Source organism: Rhododendron vialii, chromosome 11a (genome assembly GCF_030253575.1).
Source record: "Rhododendron vialii isolate Sample 1 chromosome 11a, ASM3025357v1".
NCBI lineage: Eukaryota > Viridiplantae > Streptophyta > Magnoliopsida > Ericales > Ericaceae > Rhododendron > Rhododendron vialii.
This window is the reverse complement of record NC_080567.1, coordinates 35,049,524-35,068,942: the sequence shown is the minus strand read 5'-3', so window position 1 is coordinate 35,068,942 and position 19,419 is coordinate 35,049,524. Positions and strand designations below refer to the sequence as shown.

The following is a 19,419-nucleotide window of genomic DNA, read 5'->3' as shown; positions in this document are numbered from 1 at the left end:
CGTGGCCGTCCGTTTCGGCTTTGGACAGTCTAAATTTAAATGAAACTTTTTTGGTGCAAAAATTACTTTTGTCTTTGTCAAACCTTTTTTTCCAGTGAACTTTTTTCAACTTGAATTGATATTTTTTCATTCCTCTGTCGAGACGAATGATATTACAAAATTGGGCGCATGGATTACCCCTGTGTCGAAACTTGTTAACTTGTTGAAACCGGCAAGCCAGATGGGCTTTGAAAAACAGTCCTCGCCCGGTCCTTCATTTTGGGCCCGAGGTTCCTAGGCCTTTAATTCGTCGAGATCGAGACCCGGCCCACTTCTATACGAAATTATGCTTTCTTAAGCTTAAATTTTGGTAACTGTCTTTATTACTCTGTCGCTCCTAAAATATCTGCGAAAAGCCTTAATGTGATATTAAAATATGAAATTAAGGCAATGATATGTGACTTATCGGATCTGTAAACGGTTTGACCAAGTGGACATGAAAAACAACTAATGGTTTACTCCTCGAAAGTCAGAAGCTAGTCAGAAGCTAGGGAGCTTGGATCCTACGAAAGTCAAAACATTCAAAATTTGAGGCTTCTGGAAGTTTGTCCGGTCATCTACTTCAAGGGAAAGTGGTCAATACATACTCTTTTAATGTGTGTACCATATGTACCTATTGTGTGGTTCATATGTGTCACCTCATAAAAAATTACTTGTAGGACTGGTCATTCATAACATTTTATTTCGTATTGTAACTTTTATACTAAAAATTTGTAACTTTTCATCAATATAATTCGTAACTTTTTAGCAATAGATTCATAACATTTTGTGAATCATAACATTTTGGTGTGTTTCAATGAAGGTGCATATGATACATATCCAAATAAGGGGTGTGTACTGTAGCACTTCCTCTACTTCAAAGGCCCGGATAAAACCGAGATACTCGCAAGTTGATCCGGACATCCGTTATTAAAAAAAAAACACTATGGAACTCGCCAGATTATCTCCGAATTAATTTTGAGTAAGTGGAGTGCAAAGATTGAAAATGACTTTGATTTGTTTGAGAATGCCTTTTGGGTGGAGTGGAAGAACCGAAGAAATTGTGAGTGGGGCCAGGTGACGGTGTAAAAAGGTTCTGTAGGGCCCGCATCAGGTGCATATGCCGCAACGCACAGCAGTTCGAAAAGCATCTGATTGGACTCCCACCCTCCATTGCCCATAATCCAAATCAGCCAACACCAAAATTGATAGATAAAGAATTTGCGGGACGGTTTAAGGAACACCTAAAAAAACACCTAAAAAAATATCTCAAATCTCAATATCATAGTTTCTGATCAAATTTTTATGATCCGAACCGTTCAATGTGTGCAGAATGTGATTTTAAGGGTGCCCGCGAGAAATTAGCAAAAAAAATGACCGGAAAAGGTTTGATTTGTGCAGTTTTTATTTGAACCGTTCAATTAAAAACTGTTCGAAACTGTTCAGATCAAGCCCTTTCCGTTCATTTTTTTTGCTGATTTCTCACGAGTACCCTTAAAATCACGTTCTGATCACATTGAGCGGCTCAGATCATCAAAATTTGATCGGGAACTATGAGGTATTTTTTTGGGTGTCCCAGAACCGCCCCGAAGAATTTGAGGTTGTTCCTTGAGGAAATTTTTTAGCCTTTTAGGTGATGAGCGGAGATAAATGGATAAAAAGATGGAATTTTATCGAAAATCGTGTGCAGGAAAAGAGGGAGAAGACTCTGAGACGCCCGAAGTAAATCTCCTGGTCAGCTAAATTCACACCTTCACGTGCATTCGGGCTGCACGTAAAGGGGCGTGTTAAGATATTGTCTCATATTGCTCATCTAATCCATCCAAACTTGATTAATAAAGTGTAATTTAGAGGTTGCTTCACCTATTATTAATTAATTTTAAGTTGAACCCTCCGCAAAAAAATCTAAGGGACCCATGAGCATTGAGAACCATAAACTTTTTCGATCCCACCTTATACGCTAATCCAGAAGTCTCTACTACTATCATGCACACAATGGAAATGCAAGTTGCCCATGTCTAGCTGAAGAAAGCTAATATGAGAATATAAAAAGGGGATTGAGACATACAGATTTTACAAAAGCGACTGTTGTTTTGATATGTTAATATAGTAGGCTTTTGGTTTTTTAGGTTTTCTGTGCTGTTTATTGTATATCTCGGCTTCTTTGGCTCCCAGGTGTAGTATTTGACTCGTTTCTTTGTTTTGGTTTCAACTTTTGGTTGGATAACTTTTCATCTCCCCCTAATAAAATGTTATCTTGCCGTTCAAAAGAATGTTTATAGTAGTAGTACCTCCGTCCTAAAAAGATTATCCGGTATGCAAAACGATGACTTAAAAGATAATGCACTTATTCGCATGAGCTCCCAAATAATATTGAGTTCTATCAATTACGGGACAAAGTTAAAATTTTCTTTGATAGAAACATATATTATTTAAGTTTTCGTTTTGTGAATTGGACAATCTTTTTGGCATGAAAGAGTATACAGTATTCCCCTTATGATAAAATGTATCATATATGCATCATTTCTGGTTTGATTTGCCTTTTAATTTGCTCAAATACTTTTCTTATCTTTCTTAGTCTAAATAAATTAACAAACAACCAAATGAAATGATTTCGAAAATAAGCAAATAATCAACTAAAACAAAAACAAGTAACCACATGATATTCAAATAAATTTCAGCTTATTCTAAAGACTGATCGATAAGCTTGCAAAACAAACGAGCCCTCATAAATTATACTATCCTCCCTTGCTCTCATCTCTCTCTCCCCTCGTACAAACACAAGAGTGAGAAATCAAGTTAACCTCGGAATCCCCCGCCGTCACCAAAACTCCCCGGTTTCCGGTGGCCGGTAAAACGTTTATAGACCAAACATATTACTCCTATTCATTACAAGAACAATCTCAAAACCTTCTCATCCCTTTCCCCTTGTGAACTTTTCCGATGATACCCCGATCCACTCTCCAACGACGACGTCGTTTCAGATTCCTCCGAGTTCAACGACGGCGTCTCCGCCCTCCGTTTCGCCGGAAAACCTTGCGTCAGCCGGAGATCGAGATCGGCGGCGGCGGCGGGGTCCTGTCTCGCCGTCGTTAACTCCTGGCTGTTGTTTTTTCTACGGGAGAAACGGAGATGGTCTTGGGATCCGAAGAAGTCGATGTTGTTGTTAGTGACGGAGGCCCCGTCGGATTCCTCCGCCGGGGATACGCCGGAAAAGTCCGGAATCGGACGTAGAGCCCCGCCCCGGAGCACCGTCTCCACCGCCGACTGGCACACTCGCCAGTTCCCCGTCCATAACAGTCCCACGGCCCCGTTTACCGGGTTAACAGTCCGTCCACACGCTTCAAATAGCAGAGACTGAAACAAGGCTGCATATAAGGCCATAACATTATACCATCAGAACACAAAACTCTACAATATCTACGTAACTACGCATCTATTGCAAAGACAATTAAATGTCGAGACAAACATATGAGATCGTTTGCTTTCGTAAATAACTTATTCACGGAGGAGGAACTAGCTGTGAATATGTCTCTCTCCTACACAATACTATAGTATTCATCACACTTCTTTTCAGAACTCCTTTTTGTCATTCTTTCAAGTTCCAAACTAATGAATTCTTTTAGTGGGCATTAGATTGATCCCTATCTAGCTTAGATTAATCAAGTAATTATTGAGTTGCGCATGAGCTGACCAAGCTTTTAACAAAAAGTGGTGAAGGAAATTACCAGGGCGTTGAGACTCGGGGACGGATGAGAGGAAGGACATGAGGCCGGCGCGGCCGAAGAACTTGGCGACAAAGACAGTGGCGTTGGCCTGAGCTTGATGACTCTCAATCCCGTCAAGGGATTGTCTCAATACGCAGTTTTCATGGCATCCCTTTCGAAGAACTCGACACCCGTTGCAACTCATCCTCCTCCAACAAATTTCTTCAGCGCATAAAACGTCCCCTTACAGCCCTTAATGAGAGAGAGAGAGAGAGAGAGAGAGAGAGAGAGAGAGAGATGTTGCTCGTGTTCCGAACAGTGGGGAGGGGAATGAGGTTTATAAAGAAAGGAGGGTAGGGAAGGGAAGGGGGGATGGATGTGGAGAAAATGTTGGGAAATTATTGGGGGTTGGGGTTTAACTCAACTGTGGTTAGTTTTTTTTTAGGTACTGTACTCGTCACCTTCGGGAAGCAGTATTATCCAATTGCATCACATGACTATTATTTATTTGTGAACAGGGGTGTAAATGAGGCAAACAGAATCGAGCTTCGGCAAGCGCGAGTTCGGCTCGAGTCTTAACTAATCGAGTTTAGTCATTTACTAAATGAGTCTTTTTAATCGAGTCGAGTTTTCCTTAACGAGTCAAGCTTTTGTCGAACAAGCCAAGCAGAGCTCGGCTCGTTTAGTAAATGAGCCGAATACTCGAACTTGGCTAGTTTACTAAACAAGCCGAGTCGAGCTGAGTCTTAATGAGCTGAGCCGAGCCGAGCCGAGCTCGCGAGCTGCTCGATTCATTTATAGTCGTATTTGTGATTCAACTCCATCTATATCATAACCGATGCTGAAATCCCACCACATGTATGCGAATGGTGTCAGAAATATGTTTTGCGCCAACAAAGGATTATGAAAACTCCAACCTGAGTCATCTCCAACTTGGGTCCTTATTACTAGTTTTCACACTTAACCAACCCTGATTTTGTAACTCAAGTGTGGTTAGTTGACTTGGGTAAAGAAACTTTTGTCTTTTGGCAGTTGGTGGTGGACAAATGGAGATGTTTGGTGATTGGGTTGGGGGATTCCAAAGGTGTTGGGCAAGAGAGCGGCTCCGTGTCTCCGCGAACGGACGGCTTCCTCCACCGTTGGATTCTTTTCTTTTTCTGTTCGATCCCCTTTTTCTTTTTCTTTTTTAATTCCTTCTTCTTCTGTCCATTATTTGGATGAACTCTGTTTGTCGAAGTGTGTGAACACCACTTCGACACTGTATTTTCCGAATACCCTGTTCCACTAAGATTTTTATTTTTCGTTTTACGAGACATGTCATTCTCTCACAATACATCACCTTTAATTTAAAATGATTACTTATTTTCAATAGCGGAAATTCTTTCAAAATGTTGTTAAAAATATGCCATATATATCAGTTTTATTTCAAAATTAGGAGAACAAACATTTTAATTGGTATTAATTTCATAAAAATAAAAAACTTTTAAATGAAGCCACATTATTCTGTGTTTATATGCTAATATAGAGGCTCATCATCTCATTAATTTGCTGTATTTGTAATACTCATCCTCTCTAATAGAGGAGAACTTAGAAGATAAGTTATGGGGATATGATACTCAACACAATGAAGAAATGAAGAAATAGAGGATTGGTTGGAGATGCGGCAGATGTTCAAGTTTTCACCCTTTATCTTCAAGTAATTTTTAATCCGAATCCGCACTTGGAATTATTTCTCGTCATTGATTACTACTATTTCTCACCAAATTACTTTCGATCACCATCCGTTGCCTTACTCGTTTCGTCGAAATTGCATGTACACCTAGCTAATTCTTTTTTACTCCATCGATTAGTTTTCAGATTTTCTTGCTCCACTCAAAACGATTCCAAATTGGCCTTCTATCACAATCATACTATCTTTTTTTCTTGATCTTACTAGTAACTTGCAAAGGTTGATATGATATTTTTTGAACATTGAGTCTCTGTTCTATTATGAGCCAAATCCAACTTTATATCCTAGCTAGTGCCATCCATGTCATAATATTGGTGAAGTAGCTTTCTTACTCAAAAACTACTAAGAATTTAATAAGTAAGTGATGTTGAAAGCATATAAATAATCATGTAAAGCTCATCCAAAATTATAGTGCCGTTGTCTTTTCCGCAAACTCTTGATGTCCTAAAGATCCGGCCGGCATCCGCCTCTTCATTTTTGTAAAATTATATTTAAACATGTTTGAGTTAGCTTACACACACTATCGCCTAAGCACTATAAACTTAATCTCACCTTTCACCGGCAGAAAACTTGATTAAAATCAGAGTAAAAACCCACATGCATGGACTAATTCCACACCGGGTCTACGTTATAAAAAGAGTGATAAATGTTTAGCTGATTAACTCAAACGTGGTGCGCATTATTAATTTCCACCTTTGTAGTTCAATGAATTTATTTTCATGTTTCTAATAATCGTTTTTTCCTTTGGCAATTGTATGCATGGATGTTCTCCTTGACAACATTTAGGTGAGATTGGCCAGTGCCTCTAATGTGCTCTGTAATGGACACAAATCGAGTCATTTTTTCACCACATTTTGGAAAAGAACACCCACCCCCCCCCCCCCCCCCCCCCCCCCCCCAAGTACTTTATTGTCTACTTGCCTTTTTTTTTTTTTTTTTTCTTTCTATCCATTGATTACATCATAGCTGTCAGCTTGTGAGAAGTTTATGGGCAAAAACCAAATGAACAAATTAAACTAAGAGGTAAGTGCGTGTGATTATTTGTCTTTACCAATTAAGTCTTTCCGAGGATGATGAGAAATGAACAAATTAAACTAAGAGGTAAGTGCGTGTGATTATTTGTCTTTACCAATTAAGTCTTTTCGAGGACGAGAAATGGTGGAAATGATCGAATAGAAACAAGAATCGTATACTTGTTTGGATAGCTAAAAGAGAAAACGAATTGGTGAGAAAGGATGAGATAATGGAGGATATATTATTATTTTTCTTTAATTTATTTTTGTTTCTCACAAATTTGGTAAATGGAGACGAACACAAAATAGAGTCCCTCTTTTCTTATCAGTAAGCTGAACCCATTCTTGAGTCGAAGCCATAAAGGCTCGACAAAGCATAAATGGTAATGTACGATAGTATGCCGGCCTACCGTCTAATTAACACTCCCATCAATCCAAATCAATACGATCGAATAGAAACTTTCCAAGTGATATGGAATCTTTTTCAGTTCAATTTATTTATCTCCACTGCTGTCTCTTCATAACAACTATAGGACACAATAATTAATTTCGAATTAAATGGCGAGTAAGACGTGCGTTGTAGAAAAGAAAAAAAAAACACCGCAACAGTGTTTTTTTTTTTTCTTTTCTTCCCCTACCGAGTTAAAAGGGTGGTGGAGGAGGCGATCGGACATAGCAACCCTTCTCTGGGCGATCAAGGAGTTAGTCATATATAGCAACTACCGCCAGACCAAGGGCTAGCTGGTGGACCATAGCCGAGTTTTGCATAGAGGACCAAGTTTGAGAGGGCGTTCTTAGCACAACTCAAACCCGTTACCTTATGACCTCCCAAATCCTGTGGGAGTGAGCCATGAGCCACTAGGCTACCACCTTTGGCGGTTGTTCACCACAACGTTACTGATGAGAGTTAACTCCTCAAATTTGGCTTTAAGTTAGTACAACAATCATTGGGCTTTGGTAGGAACACAATCTTTTAAAAGTTTGGTCAAATGGATATGAGAAAACTTATAAGTACCTGTCCTCTATGAGGTTGCGTATTCGAATTCATCAAAGGTCAAATATTCCAAATCTTGAAGCCAATAGAGGATTTGCTTAATTAGTCGTTACCTTTAATACCTTGAAATTAGTTGAGGTGTGCTCAGACATTCGGTTATAAAAAAAACACATTTGCAAAAGAAATATGAACGCATTAGGAAAGTATGAACTTCCAGTTCTAATTACAACCTGTGAGGGAAGGATCTTGTTGACACTACCTTATTTTAAAATTTAAACTAAACTAACCCTCATATTATTTGACTACTAGGCTAGTTGGCAATTATTCAATGAACTGTGATACTAATTAATTGCCCTTTTGTGCAGGGTAATAATATGAATAGTTAATTGCCCTTTTGTGCAGGGTAAGAGCGTCTTCAGTTCTTGCCTTTTCCCTACTCGGATTTGACTATATATATTTGAATAAAGCATTCTTAAACTCACTCTAGTCTTTAATGTAGACTTATATATCAAAATTCTGTTTTACTCAAAAAACTCAAAGTCAAAAGAGGCTTGCATCTAATTAAAAATCTTATTTTGTGTCTTCGTAGTTACAATTATGTTTTTTTTTTTTTTTGTCGGAGTAATAACTATTTCATTAATGAAGATTTTACTCAAATTCACTCGTATTTGAGTTTGCATAGGGGAATGCTTCATATTAAGTGAAGTTTTTATTCCTTTGACATTGAAGTAAATGTATGAGTAAGTCCCATCGATGCTCTAAAATAAGTTTGATTCCTCCAATTATAAGTACCTATCCATCTGCTGACCTAAACAATACTTAATAAACATAACCTTTGCTAAAAGGAATCGGATTCTCTCCAACCCATAATTTGGATAGAGCGGGATATATAGTCCAAATTTGGATCATTTATTGCTGGAATTAATGGTTCGGATTTGCTCGGAGACTCTTACGGATAAGTCTTACCCATAAGAGTCTATGTGCGAAGCCAAACTATTGATTATACTAATGTATGGTCCAAATTTAGACCAACTTATCCGGTTCAAAACTTGTACTAGAGAGAGTCCGAAATATACTTCATTGCCTTCTTAAAAAAATTACAATAAACTCCACAACGTCATCGGTTACGCATGGACCAGATGCCTTCAAAACCTAGTAATTACTTCTTAGGTTCCGTTCAGTCGTCAGAAATGTTGTGTGGAAAATTGGTTCCCAAGAAAAGTGAAGTGAGGTGAAGTAAAGGAAAATGAAATTTATTTTCCTGTATGTGTTCTCTTGACAGAAATCTTGTAGGAAAACAAGAATTCTTTCATTTTGGCAAGATCTATTTTACAGGAAAATGTTTTCTAATGGAAAAGTTGAACCTGTGAATTCTACAACTTTTCTGGTAATTGAACATAGAAAATTACAAGAAAGTTGATTTTTCCATCATTTCCCATACTTTTCTTGCAACAAGACCTAACAGTTAGCGCGCGACTATTTGTTCTATTCTTTGTTATCGCATACTTTGACTTGAGCATACCCTTGGTTGTTTTCAAGCAAATTAAGGCTCCGTTCCACAAAGATTTTTATTTTTTAAGTAGTTATTTTCCATTTTAGGAAATAAGTCATTCTCTCACAAATCTCAATATAGACCCAGTCAACCATGTTGAGAGGTCTCGAAAGTCAGCCTAAAAGTCAAAACTCAGGTTGGTAGATGTTCGCTAATTTTCTTATTTAGCACTCCACACTCCTATTCCTATCGATTCTACGTGGAACTGGACCTTGCCAGTCCGAGCCCGCCCGGAGCTAAAACTTATGTTGCGGCTGCTTTAGACCTTTAAAAAATTTTGAGTTCCATAGGGCCCTCCTACTTTTTTACTCTTTATAATAGTCTAACAAAAAAATCTTACTGTATTTTTTATTTTTGCTTTAAACCCCTGAAAAGTCAAAGTGGGCTCTGATGGGAGTTGGACGTCCCCTTTACTCAAATGTACTCTTGGCCGGCCGGACGTCTGGTCTTGGCCGTCCCAATGCTTATCCTTCTGCAATGTTCTGATCGATCTCCAGCTTGCACTGAATATATATCATTATCAACAGTTCATTTGATTTGCACGCAAGGTTGTCAGTCATTCTGAAGAGGCATTGTTATGTCATGAAGATAATCCTCAGTCCTAACCGAACCTAGTTTAATTAGATTCATAACCAACTTTTAAATTGGTTTTTAGATGATCTTGTAAATGAAATTTGGGACACACGATTCTCAATATATATTGTTTTTTTTTTTTTTTTTGGGTAAGGTAATCAATATATATTGTTTCTAAATGGAGATCACATATAATAGTCAGAATATGCAATTGTCAACTTCTTATTTACGGTGTTAAAGTCTGTGGTCTTTTGGGATGCTGTGGTACACTCTTACACTAGAGCGGCGGTGTAATATTGCGGCGTGGAAAAATGTAATTTTATCCCCATTTACGAGTATTTGAAGGCTTTCTAAACTAATACAAACCAAATTCAGCTCTTAACAACTACGAATGGGGAATTATTTTGTTGCCTTGCTACATCGCTATACTGCACCTCTACACTACGGAAATTTCCACGCATGTAATATTTTCTCTCTATATATAATTTGTCTAGTCATGAAATAGATGTGCAATTAACAGAGATGATAATGTCCTAGAACGAGACTACTCGATCTACATGCTTCCCTGAGAGAGAGAGAGAGAGAGAGAGAGAGAGAGAGAGAGAGAGAGAGAGAGAGAGAGAGAGAGAGAGAGAGAGAGATTCTGGTGAACCAAACACCATTTCTGTATTATGTGACCCATGACAATATTTCATCAAGCATGTGCGTCATTGCTTCGGTCATCACAAAAATTAATAATTAGAGTATTAGTGTATGTTCGTACTAAATTACAAGGAACAAAAGGTTGTCGAACATTCAGTTTAAACAAATGAAATGTGATTATTTTAAAAAAAAAATTGACTGAAGAAAACTGTTCAATTAAATTAAGGTTAATCTTGTGTGTTGGAAAATGCAAATTGCAGTGATCCCCTCTGTATTGGACTCCCAATCTATTTACATATTTTCCAAAACTAGAAGAATCTATCAAAAAAATGCAAAGATAACCATACCGACAAAACAAACGACAACATAAATAAGTGAAAAGGAAGCTGATGCTCTCCTGGTTCATGTTTTTGACCGGAGAGATAAGGTTAGCTACCACAAGGGTGGTAGCCTAGTTGGCCAAAGTGAGTGGGATAAGTCCCCTCGTTCCATGTGCATGGACCTCCGTTCGAATCCCACCCATGCCACTGCTGGGTCTTTGTGTGGATTTGCATAGAGGGCCTTTGGCCAACTAGTCATCTTAGTGGTGCTGTGGTGACGGTCTGTCCTTCCGGACAGTAGCTATGGTTCGAACCGAACATTCCACAACGGGTAGGGAGCCCCTATGGTCACGCCCAAGGAGAGTCGCTACGCTGGTCGCCCCCTCCCACCCTTTTTGTTATCAAAAGAAGAAGAAGAAGAAGATAAGGCTATATCATTAATTATGGCTAAGTCTTTTTTGGGGGGGGTAAGTATACGTCTCATTTGATACCTCATGTAACCAAAAGCTCAGATGAGATTGAGCTATTGAGTTACGTTTGGAACTTGTGGACAAAAAAGGAAAGGAAATGAAAGGAAAATTAATATTCTCTTCCATTGTTTGGTTGAGAGAGGAAAAGGAGAGAGAATTCAAAATTTCTCCATGACATAACCCTCGTCCTTTTGATGTTTTAGATTCAAAATCTCTTGGGTGTTATCAATACTTATGGTCAATCCTTGCTCCTTTAATCGAGCCCTCCACTTGTGAGCAATGTGATTGATCTTCTAAAAATTAGTTGAAATGCGCGTAAACTGACCCCGAACAGCTTGACATATCAAAAAATAGCGTTCGCAATAGTCCTTCAAAGGCCAGGACCTTCTGATTAAACACTTGGCTGTAGCATTTTGCATGTTTCGATGCCTCATGTTGTTTGCGGAAGTACAGCAAAAGATGAAGCACTATTCATTCAAGGTTAGGGTTTACTACAAAACAATTCCCCATGACACGGTTGACTTTCCCTGCAAATTCAGTTCAAAACTCATCTTCCAAACTATTTGCTTCATTTTTTCTCCTCCTCCCTTGAACAGTTGAACTCCTACCCCTACCACTGCACTTGAAGTCTTGTCAAATGCAATAGGAACAGCCCAAAATAAAAATAAAACAAAAACAACCACAAAGAATACATATCCCTCAACCTGTTTCTCTCACTATGAGACTGAACGCCTCCGGTTTCTTGAAGGTGTGGAATTAGCTTCTTCCGGGATGGCAGAGACGTGACTCTCCGATGAATCAGATCCGCTATTATCGCAACTTTGCCCACCAGCCTTACCGCTCCAGATTTTGGAAAATATCTTCCTTGACATGATCAAGCCTTTCATTTTCCCAGCGGCAGCCTTATCCGCGTTAGAATGCCTAACTTCTCCACCATTTCTCCCGCCCCCAAGCCGTAAGGCCGCCACCTCGGCTTTCAAGGCCTTGAGCTCCTCCACTGTGGCCACGGCATCCCAATCTTCCTCCGTGTTGGTCGTTGCGGACCTTGAGCTCCCGTGGGACCCGCTGTTTAGATCCTTAATGCCCTTTGGTAGGTCCGGAGTGCTGCTGCCCGATGATGCGGCAGCCCTGACCTGCTCAAAAAAGAGGACTTGGACGACTGTGCGCAACGGTAGTCTCTCATTTTGGACTGCATGCATACAAGCGTCGACAGATAGTTTTTTGCAGTCCATGAGCTTGCATATCCTCTTTCTCTCACTCTTGCTAACCCCAGGATGCTCCTGCAGAAATACACTGATGAATGTGAGATTGTTGTGTAAAAAAGTAAAAGTTGTATACATCAAGAAGTCCAAATGAAAAGGCTATGTTTTGAATCACAGGTTTATGGAGCGAATTATGGGAAGAACGGAGAAAAAGAAAAGATAAGCCGACAATGAAGTCAATAAGCTAAAAAATTCATTTCTCTGCTTTCCTTTATTTTCCTTCCCCTTTTGTAAAACAGCCCTTTGTAAATCCAAAACCCCAAACACAACCCAAGACAACGTATCAGAAATGACTTTCTTTCTTCAACCTGCAAGCAAAACAGAAACTAGATTTCTAAAACTTCTCAATTAGATTCTTGTATAATTTTGTTTGTAGTTAGACAGAAAATGTCGGTTAATGCATCCTAGTGATAACCCATCCTATGTGAAACATATACATATGAAGTTATGTCTTTGTCAACTTTTACCTAGCTCATTGTGTGGCCCAGCACAACTGGGCTTGAAAGAAAAGATCATGGAAATCTGGAAAGTAAAAAGGCTGCCTAAAGCAATTTTCTAAACCACACTGCTTTAAGATAGTTTCAAATGCCTGAGTTTTGAAAGTTACACAAAATCATGTCAAAAGACACCATGCAAAGATCATTTCAACATATTCTCTAATGTGACCACATGACGTGAATTAAAACTTTAGGAAAGCTCTTACCTTGAGATACATGTCAATGGCCCGGTAAAGACCATCATGAGACGGTCGAGAGCAACCAGACACCATATCAGCGAGATCAACAAATGTCGCTAAAGGCAGGTTAGGGTCCTTTGCGATTTCAGCAAGGTACACATCAACCAGCTTCGCCACCATAAGCTTTGAAGCTTCCGTCAAAATCCCAGGCCTTCTTATCTCCTGAATCTCATTTCCATCCTCTTCTGCTAATTGAATTTTAGAATTCTGATCTGGCTTCGTAAACTCCTCTAGTATGTTACGGACTATCTCGACGTCATATATCAGGGCTTCGCCATCTGGTGCCCGTATCAGAAGATCACTTGCCGAAGCTGCCTCCAATTGCTGTCCTATTCTCCTTATGAGTTCCTTTTTTGCCACTTCCCCTATATCCACCAAAAGAGCTGCTTTTAACAACTTGAACAAGAAACTACAAGAGACACAGCCTTTCTCTGCCGGCAATAGCCACACGATCGCATCAACTATCGATCGGGCATTTAACGTATCATCACCACCCTTGTTAAATCCAGGCAAATTTCTCAGAGTGTAAGCTTTCAAAGCTTCTCCCACCACTTCACCAGAAATTACCCCTCTTTTGTTTATATTACTAATAACCTGTTTGTACAAATCTACTTCAAGCTCACACAGATCCTCAGCCCACCAATCCTTGGGTACCATCCTGTTTCTGACACCATTCCAGTTAGGATCATTCCCATTTTCCTCCGGGAGCTTTTTCCTGTTATAAGTATATGACCAATCTACCTTGGAAACATCAACTGAGGCTTTGGAAGCTATAGCATCAGCACAATGACTAACCAACTTCAGTTCCTCAGACCAAGGTAACAGAGACTTGGTAGTTTGAAGAACTATTATAGAATCCTTCCAACTGCGGAAAATGCTAGAGCCTAAGAAAACATCAATCTTGTATATGAGGTTCCCCTTCTCAACTGTCTCATGCATTCCTAGGTACTCGGCAGCACACCGAGCTGCAACAACGTTATAAGCATTGAGGGTGACAGTCATGCTGTAACAGAACTTGGCACATATTTCAAAAGCAGTGGGTCCCCCAGGGATGTCGTGAATGTGGATTTCATCACCATTCCCTTCGTTCGTGGATGCAACCAACTTTTGCAACTTGGAACTCTTGGACAAAAGAGGAAACTGCAGACCCATTAGTTTAAGTACATCAGTTGAATGAGATGATACAAAAGGTGTTGAAGTAAATGACAGTAATAATATAGATGAGATAATCCCTACTTCAAAAATGTAACAATTTTACTCAGAAATATGATCTAAGCCTTTGATAAAATGGTTGAGGGTCTCTGAGACAACGTGACACACCACCTTTCTTGAGCTTTAAATGCAAAATGTAATAAGCTCATTAGCGAGAAATTGTATCTAACAATTCCAATTTGATGATACGTTCTGAAGTGAAAGTCTGGAAAACATCAATTTTAAGCACCAGGTGAATGCATGTTATCACTCCATGATTGGCTTATCAGCACGGTAGCACTAATTAACTTTATGAAAAGCTGAGGCGTCTTATAACATTGCCACACCAGCAAATTCAAACAGTCCTTGCAGCTTGTGAGATTACTCCAGTGAAATCTTTTGAAATATTCTCTACCCACCCTCCGCAATTCCTCCACCTCTAAGAGAATAATGTTAAAAATAAAAACCAAAATTCTTTAGTGATGTAGTACAACTTATCAGAAGTAAAAGAAATGATCCACAGCAAAGCACAAACGTTGAATCTCAAAATGTTATAAACCAATGATGCTATACAATTAGTAACTGTCACTGGTAGTACACCTAATATCATAGAACAGCAACACAATAAAGGCTTGGGCGCTTCAAAAAGACTAATGGAGGCTTGAACAATATGGTTTGATAGCGAACACTAGTAATTGTCAGTAGCAATATCCCGTATGTAACAGATGGCTCTGAATTTCTGCAAGTGTTTGAGTACTGTCGTCTTCGACAACAATTCCATGACAACCACTAACTCCAACGTACCAAACACATTGGTCAATATAGACACATTGCTCAACAATAATACCCACTATTTACACTCTACTGGCGTCATATAATTACTAGAAGGCATAACCGTGATCATACCTTATGTAGATCAAACTTCACATCCCCTACACTAATAACGACATCAGATGCCAACTCCGTAGCTATGTACCTGCAAATGAAGATTGAATTGGTAAATCATAAAATATGACGTGTTGCATTTATTGTACGATTATAAATAAAAAACAGCTACAAGTAGAACATAGCATTAGCATCATAATTGGAAAAAATAAACTATCTAGTGTAGCTTGCATATTGAAATTTCACCTCACAGACCTTGTGGTCATTTATTAAACCTAAACCGCGACAGGTAGGGCTGCAAACGAGCCAACTTGAGCTTTGAAGTATTTGAGCTCTGCTCATTCAAAACTAGTCTAGCTCAAGCTCTGATTGACTCGCGCCCAAATAATTAAGCTCAAGCTCGGCTCGTTTGTGTTCAAGCTCGGTTCATTTACTAAACAAACCTTTATAAAGCAGCTGTGACGAGCAACAAGTAACTACCTTTTCCTCAAGTTATTTAAAGGACTAATAAGTATGTAATAAAACAAAATTCTTCCCCATTTAAAGAGATTCAAAACAACAGAAAATTTAAGCCAGGGGATTCAAAAGATATCCCTTAAAAATTGTACCGACTAATATGTGTGACTAATAGAGCCTTAATGGTATACAAAGTGGATACATCTAGCAACAAACAGGAGACAGTCAGTCCTTACAAAGCCATGACTCAAAGATGTCAAAAGATTTCCCTTGCTCTTTTACCCAATAAAAACCACAAACTATCAAGGACACGCTCAGTATGAAAACATGACTGTATCATTTGTTGAGTCAGGAAAACATTTGTTTGTATTAGCAGCCAAACTACAAGCATCTTTGCTAATGAAAGCCAAAATATCACATTCCATCGAAGACATCGCAATGCATTTATGCTCGGATCTTAATAACCATAAGAGCAAAAAAGGCTTATTATGTCTTGTAACAATATTTTCGAAGACATAATATCATTGTTCAAATTGGATATGCCCGGACATTTGTATGGATAAAGTTTCTGATCTTTTGAAGATTAATCCAGAAAATCCAACCAAAAGAAAAGATAATTTAGCAGGAAGAACTTGTGACAAAGACACATCTATAACTATAAGCACTTTGTATTCCACAATACTGCCCCCAGAGAATGAAAATAGAAAGCGACAGCAGATCAGAAACCAAAGAAAATTGGCAAAACATGTGGCAGGGTGAGCAAGACTGAAGCAAATTGACAAAACCTAGGTATTTTTAACGTATTTTAGCTCAAAAACATGCTTAAGATTTAAGAACAATCATAACACAAAACCAAATCAAATCTCCAAAGTGCCCCAAAAATCATCCAACAAACTGAAGTGCATCATAGAAACATAGCTCACCTGATATTGTTCCCGTCACTTTGGAATTGATCCGGCTTCGATCCAAGCTTCATGAACTTCATTTTGGAAAACAGAAAGATTTCACCTCCTTCTACTACTACTTTAGCAAACCCTGAACAATCCTTCCTCACTACTCAACTAAACACTGCTAGATTAAGTACCCTCCACTTTAAATCCAAAACTACCGAACATTTCGAGGAAAAACCTTCTGGAAATGGAAATCTGACCTCAGTTGCAGTGGGGACCACGTTTCTGAAAATAACCCATTTGCTGGTGATTCAAGAAATAGAAACAGAAACAGAAATAAGGATCTCAAATCTCAAAGAGAGGAAGAGTGTTTGCTATAGCAATGACCAAATCTTGACACCAACCTAAGCAATGAGAGAGAGACAGAGAGAGGGGGGGAGGTCTTGCAATCTTTTTAAGGGTTTTCAGCTGAATGGAAAGAGGAGCAAGGAAGAGGTTGTTACCTTGAGCGGCGGCAAACCCCACGGACCCCGGGTGCACCCACTCACCCCAGGAGACACAGCCAACAGTCCTCCACACTAAAATATTTCACAAATCAGGAAAAAAAAAATTTCACAAACCAATCACACCCACAACCATAAATCTTAAATCAATCTCTCTCTGTGTGTGTGTGTGTGTGACTCTGTTTTAGTGATTATTATAAAGGGTATACAATAAAAGATTCATTACCCATGAAATTCCCAAACGGACATTAGGGTTTTGGAGCTCCAAGCACTATGTGGGAAATGAAGTGCATGTGGGGATGGATATAGTATTAACTTTACTGTTGAAGTTTGAAAAATCCTGCAACGGAAAACAGCATCTCGGTATCAGTTGGAGGAACAAGCAAAACGGGTAGACAATGAGCATCTTTCTCCCTTTAAATCTAATGCGAAATACTAGTAAAGGAATAAAACGCGAAGATCAGCAAAATTTTGGGCATCTTAAATAATGAACAATCAAACAAAATCTGAGGAACCCAAAAAGAATCTTATCTCAGAGAAAAATTACAAGAAACAATAATAATACAAAATGGAACCCCATGATCATGATATGTTGTGAATGAAAGAGGAATCTATCATATCTATGAACCCATACCAAAGCAAAATAATGTCTGGCACAGTACGTAATCAATAGACAGAACCCAGAAGCCACTCTCCATGTAAACCCCAACAAAACCCAAGACTTGTTTTTATTAGTTGGTTACCAAAACACATTTAGAAGCACAAGAAATCCACTTGAAATAGAGTAATACACAACACTGCGTTTGTCTAAGAGAAAGAGGGGGATGAAAGAGAAGAGGTACCCAATATATTTTGTAGGACTACTGAATAGCTTTGTTTGATCTTTGATGAATCGAAGCACAAGTAAAAGAAGAAAAACACAAAACAAGAAAGAAAAACACAATACCCACATGCATCAGCCTTTTTTTGAGGTCTTTTGGACTGTACCCATTACCATAAAATTGGGGAACAAATCAAAATAACCTTTAAAAAGCACTTACCCAAAATACCCAACAGAAAATGAAATGCTTCTACTTTTCTGCAGCTTAATAAACCAAGCACCAAAGACAGAAGCCAAATAACCCAAAATGCTGCCTAGTGCTTACCAGTTTTGTTGGAAATAGAACAACAATCTTTCACCACAGAATTTTCTTTTTTTCCCTTTCCTTACCAAAGACAAAAGCAAAAGTAAAAACCCATTGAAACTTGTTCTTTTAAAGTGGGTATTTTTTTTTTCCCACAGCCTTCAACCCTTTTGATTTCTCTTTATATTTTCCTGAGAAAATAGGGAACCCTCTCAATTGGCTGTGATATGCACGCCAAAACTGACAGCCAGCTTTCTTGCTCCCTCTTTAGTCTTTACCGTCGATTACTTGGGCATTGTGAAATGACCTCGTTTAGTACTAATCAGGTGTTGGAACTAGTTTATGCACAATTTTTTATCCTAAGGGTTAGACTAATTCGGTCGTCCACTTGCAGGGATCTCAATTAAAGTTTAAACAAAATTTTAGATGAATTAATCTCAATGAAATTGATTGTCCGAGCCAGTTTACGAGTACCTCCTCATCTAATTCTACAGGCTAGACTAATCCTATCGTCTACTTACAGAAGTCCCAATTAAGGTCTAGACAAAACTCTAGATGAACTAACCCCTAATAAAACTGATAGCACGTGAGACCTTGCGATGGAGAAAATTCTCAAGTATCAAAGCCTTATAATTGTTTGGATTGTTTTTTCAAAAAAAATTCTCAAACTCAAAAAACACTCATTACTTCTACTTCCAATCATTACTCATCATATCTTCAATCATTATTTTTATTTTTCTGTCTATCTCTCAAATTATTATCTCTACTTTCAATCATTACACTCATTTTTCTCTCCACTCATAATCTTACAAAATTTCTCAAATTTTTTTCAAAAACTCATTCCTACACATCATTAACGAATAGACCAAGTCCTTGGGGTGTTTTGTGAAATGACTCCTTGCTTGCTTTGTGTCCTAATTACTGATTTGTGAAGCCTGCCCTAGTCCCATGTAGGAGTACCATAAAAGGACTTGTCCATCATCTCAATCTCTATCCTCCTTTTCCCAACTCCTAAGTCCTAATCATATTGGTTGTACTGCAAAGATTCGGAGCATCACTGTGAAGATTGCTCATGTTTTGGATCAAGCGAGATAGACTACGTAAAATGTCTCTCTTCCCCGTATAAAATGTGAAAGGTCCAAAAATGTGTAAACCTTTTACCTAAAGTGACAATAAAATGTTGATATTTATATTGGATTTAGTTGCAGTATAGTCCACTGTCTAAGAACTTTAATAAGGATTGAGAATTTTTGTTTGACAACCAGATGTTCGGATCAGTTTAGGTAAATTTTGAATATTTTTGGAGGTTTAAAGTTGACGACCGTACAAACTCTCAAGTGGTCTCAAAGTTTGA

At 38.5% G+C, this 19,419-nt stretch overlaps 2 protein-coding genes across 16 annotated transcripts; both read right to left on the bottom strand.

Moving 5' to 3' along the window:
• Nucleotides 1-2,655: 2,655 nt before the first annotated feature.
• LOC131307646 (LOB domain-containing protein 37-like) lies at nt 2,656-4,059 on the bottom strand. The gene is made up of 2 exons (XM_058334269.1): nt 3,747-4,059; nt 2,656-3,386 (listed from the first exon to the last, which is right to left on the bottom strand). Exons 1-2 carry the CDS (start codon nt 3,928-3,930, stop codon nt 2,908-2,910), a joined length of 663 nt encoding a protein of 220 aa, XP_058190252.1. The 5' UTR covers nt 3,931-4,059; the 3' UTR covers nt 2,656-2,907.
• Nucleotides 4,060-11,466: 7,407 nt separating this feature from the next.
• On the bottom strand, nt 11,467-18,198 carry LOC131308272 (BTB/POZ domain-containing protein NPY2). Of its 15 annotated transcripts, none has more exons than XM_058335154.1 (7): nt 18,087-18,198; nt 17,168-17,281; nt 16,942-17,016; nt 16,472-16,741; nt 15,114-15,183; nt 12,984-14,156; nt 11,467-12,298 (listed from the first exon to the last, which is right to left on the bottom strand). In XM_058335154.1, exons 4-7 carry the CDS (start codon nt 16,531-16,533, stop codon nt 11,735-11,737), a joined length of 1,869 nt encoding a protein of 622 aa, XP_058191137.1. In that variant the 5' UTR covers nt 16,534-16,741; nt 16,942-17,016; nt 17,168-17,281; nt 18,087-18,198; the 3' UTR covers nt 11,467-11,734. The 15 variants fall into 15 exon arrangements, with proteins under 15 accessions (XP_058191137.1, XP_058191130.1, XP_058191138.1 ...); XM_058335147.1 differs by lacking the exon at nt 18,087-18,198 and adding an exon at nt 17,982-17,999; XM_058335155.1 differs by lacking the exon at nt 18,087-18,198 and adding an exon at nt 17,784-17,890.
• Nucleotides 18,199-19,419: the final 1,221 nt, after the last annotated feature.

Excerpts from the sequence above, each read along its gene's own strand:
- LOC131308272 (XM_058335154.1), bottom strand. The coding sequence starts at position 16,533 with ATGAAGTTCATGAAGCTTGGATCGAAGCCGGATCAATTCCAAAGTGAC. Across the intron at positions 15,184-16,471 it reads AGTGACGGGAACAATATCAG|GTACATAGCTACGGAGTTGG; the intron begins GTGAGCTATGTT and ends CTTCATTTGCAG. Across the intron at positions 14,157-15,113 it reads TGAAGTTTGATCTACATAAG|TTTCCTCTTTTGTCCAAGAG; the intron begins GTATGATCACGG and ends ATGGGTCTGCAG.
- LOC131307646 (XM_058334269.1), bottom strand. The coding sequence starts at position 3,930 with ATGAGTTGCAACGGGTGTCGAGTTCTTCGAAAGGGATGCCATGAAAAC. Across the intron at positions 3,387-3,746 it reads CCCCGAGTCTCAACGCCCTG|CCTTGTTTCAGTCTCTGCTA; the intron begins GTAATTTCCTTC and ends CCTTATATGCAG.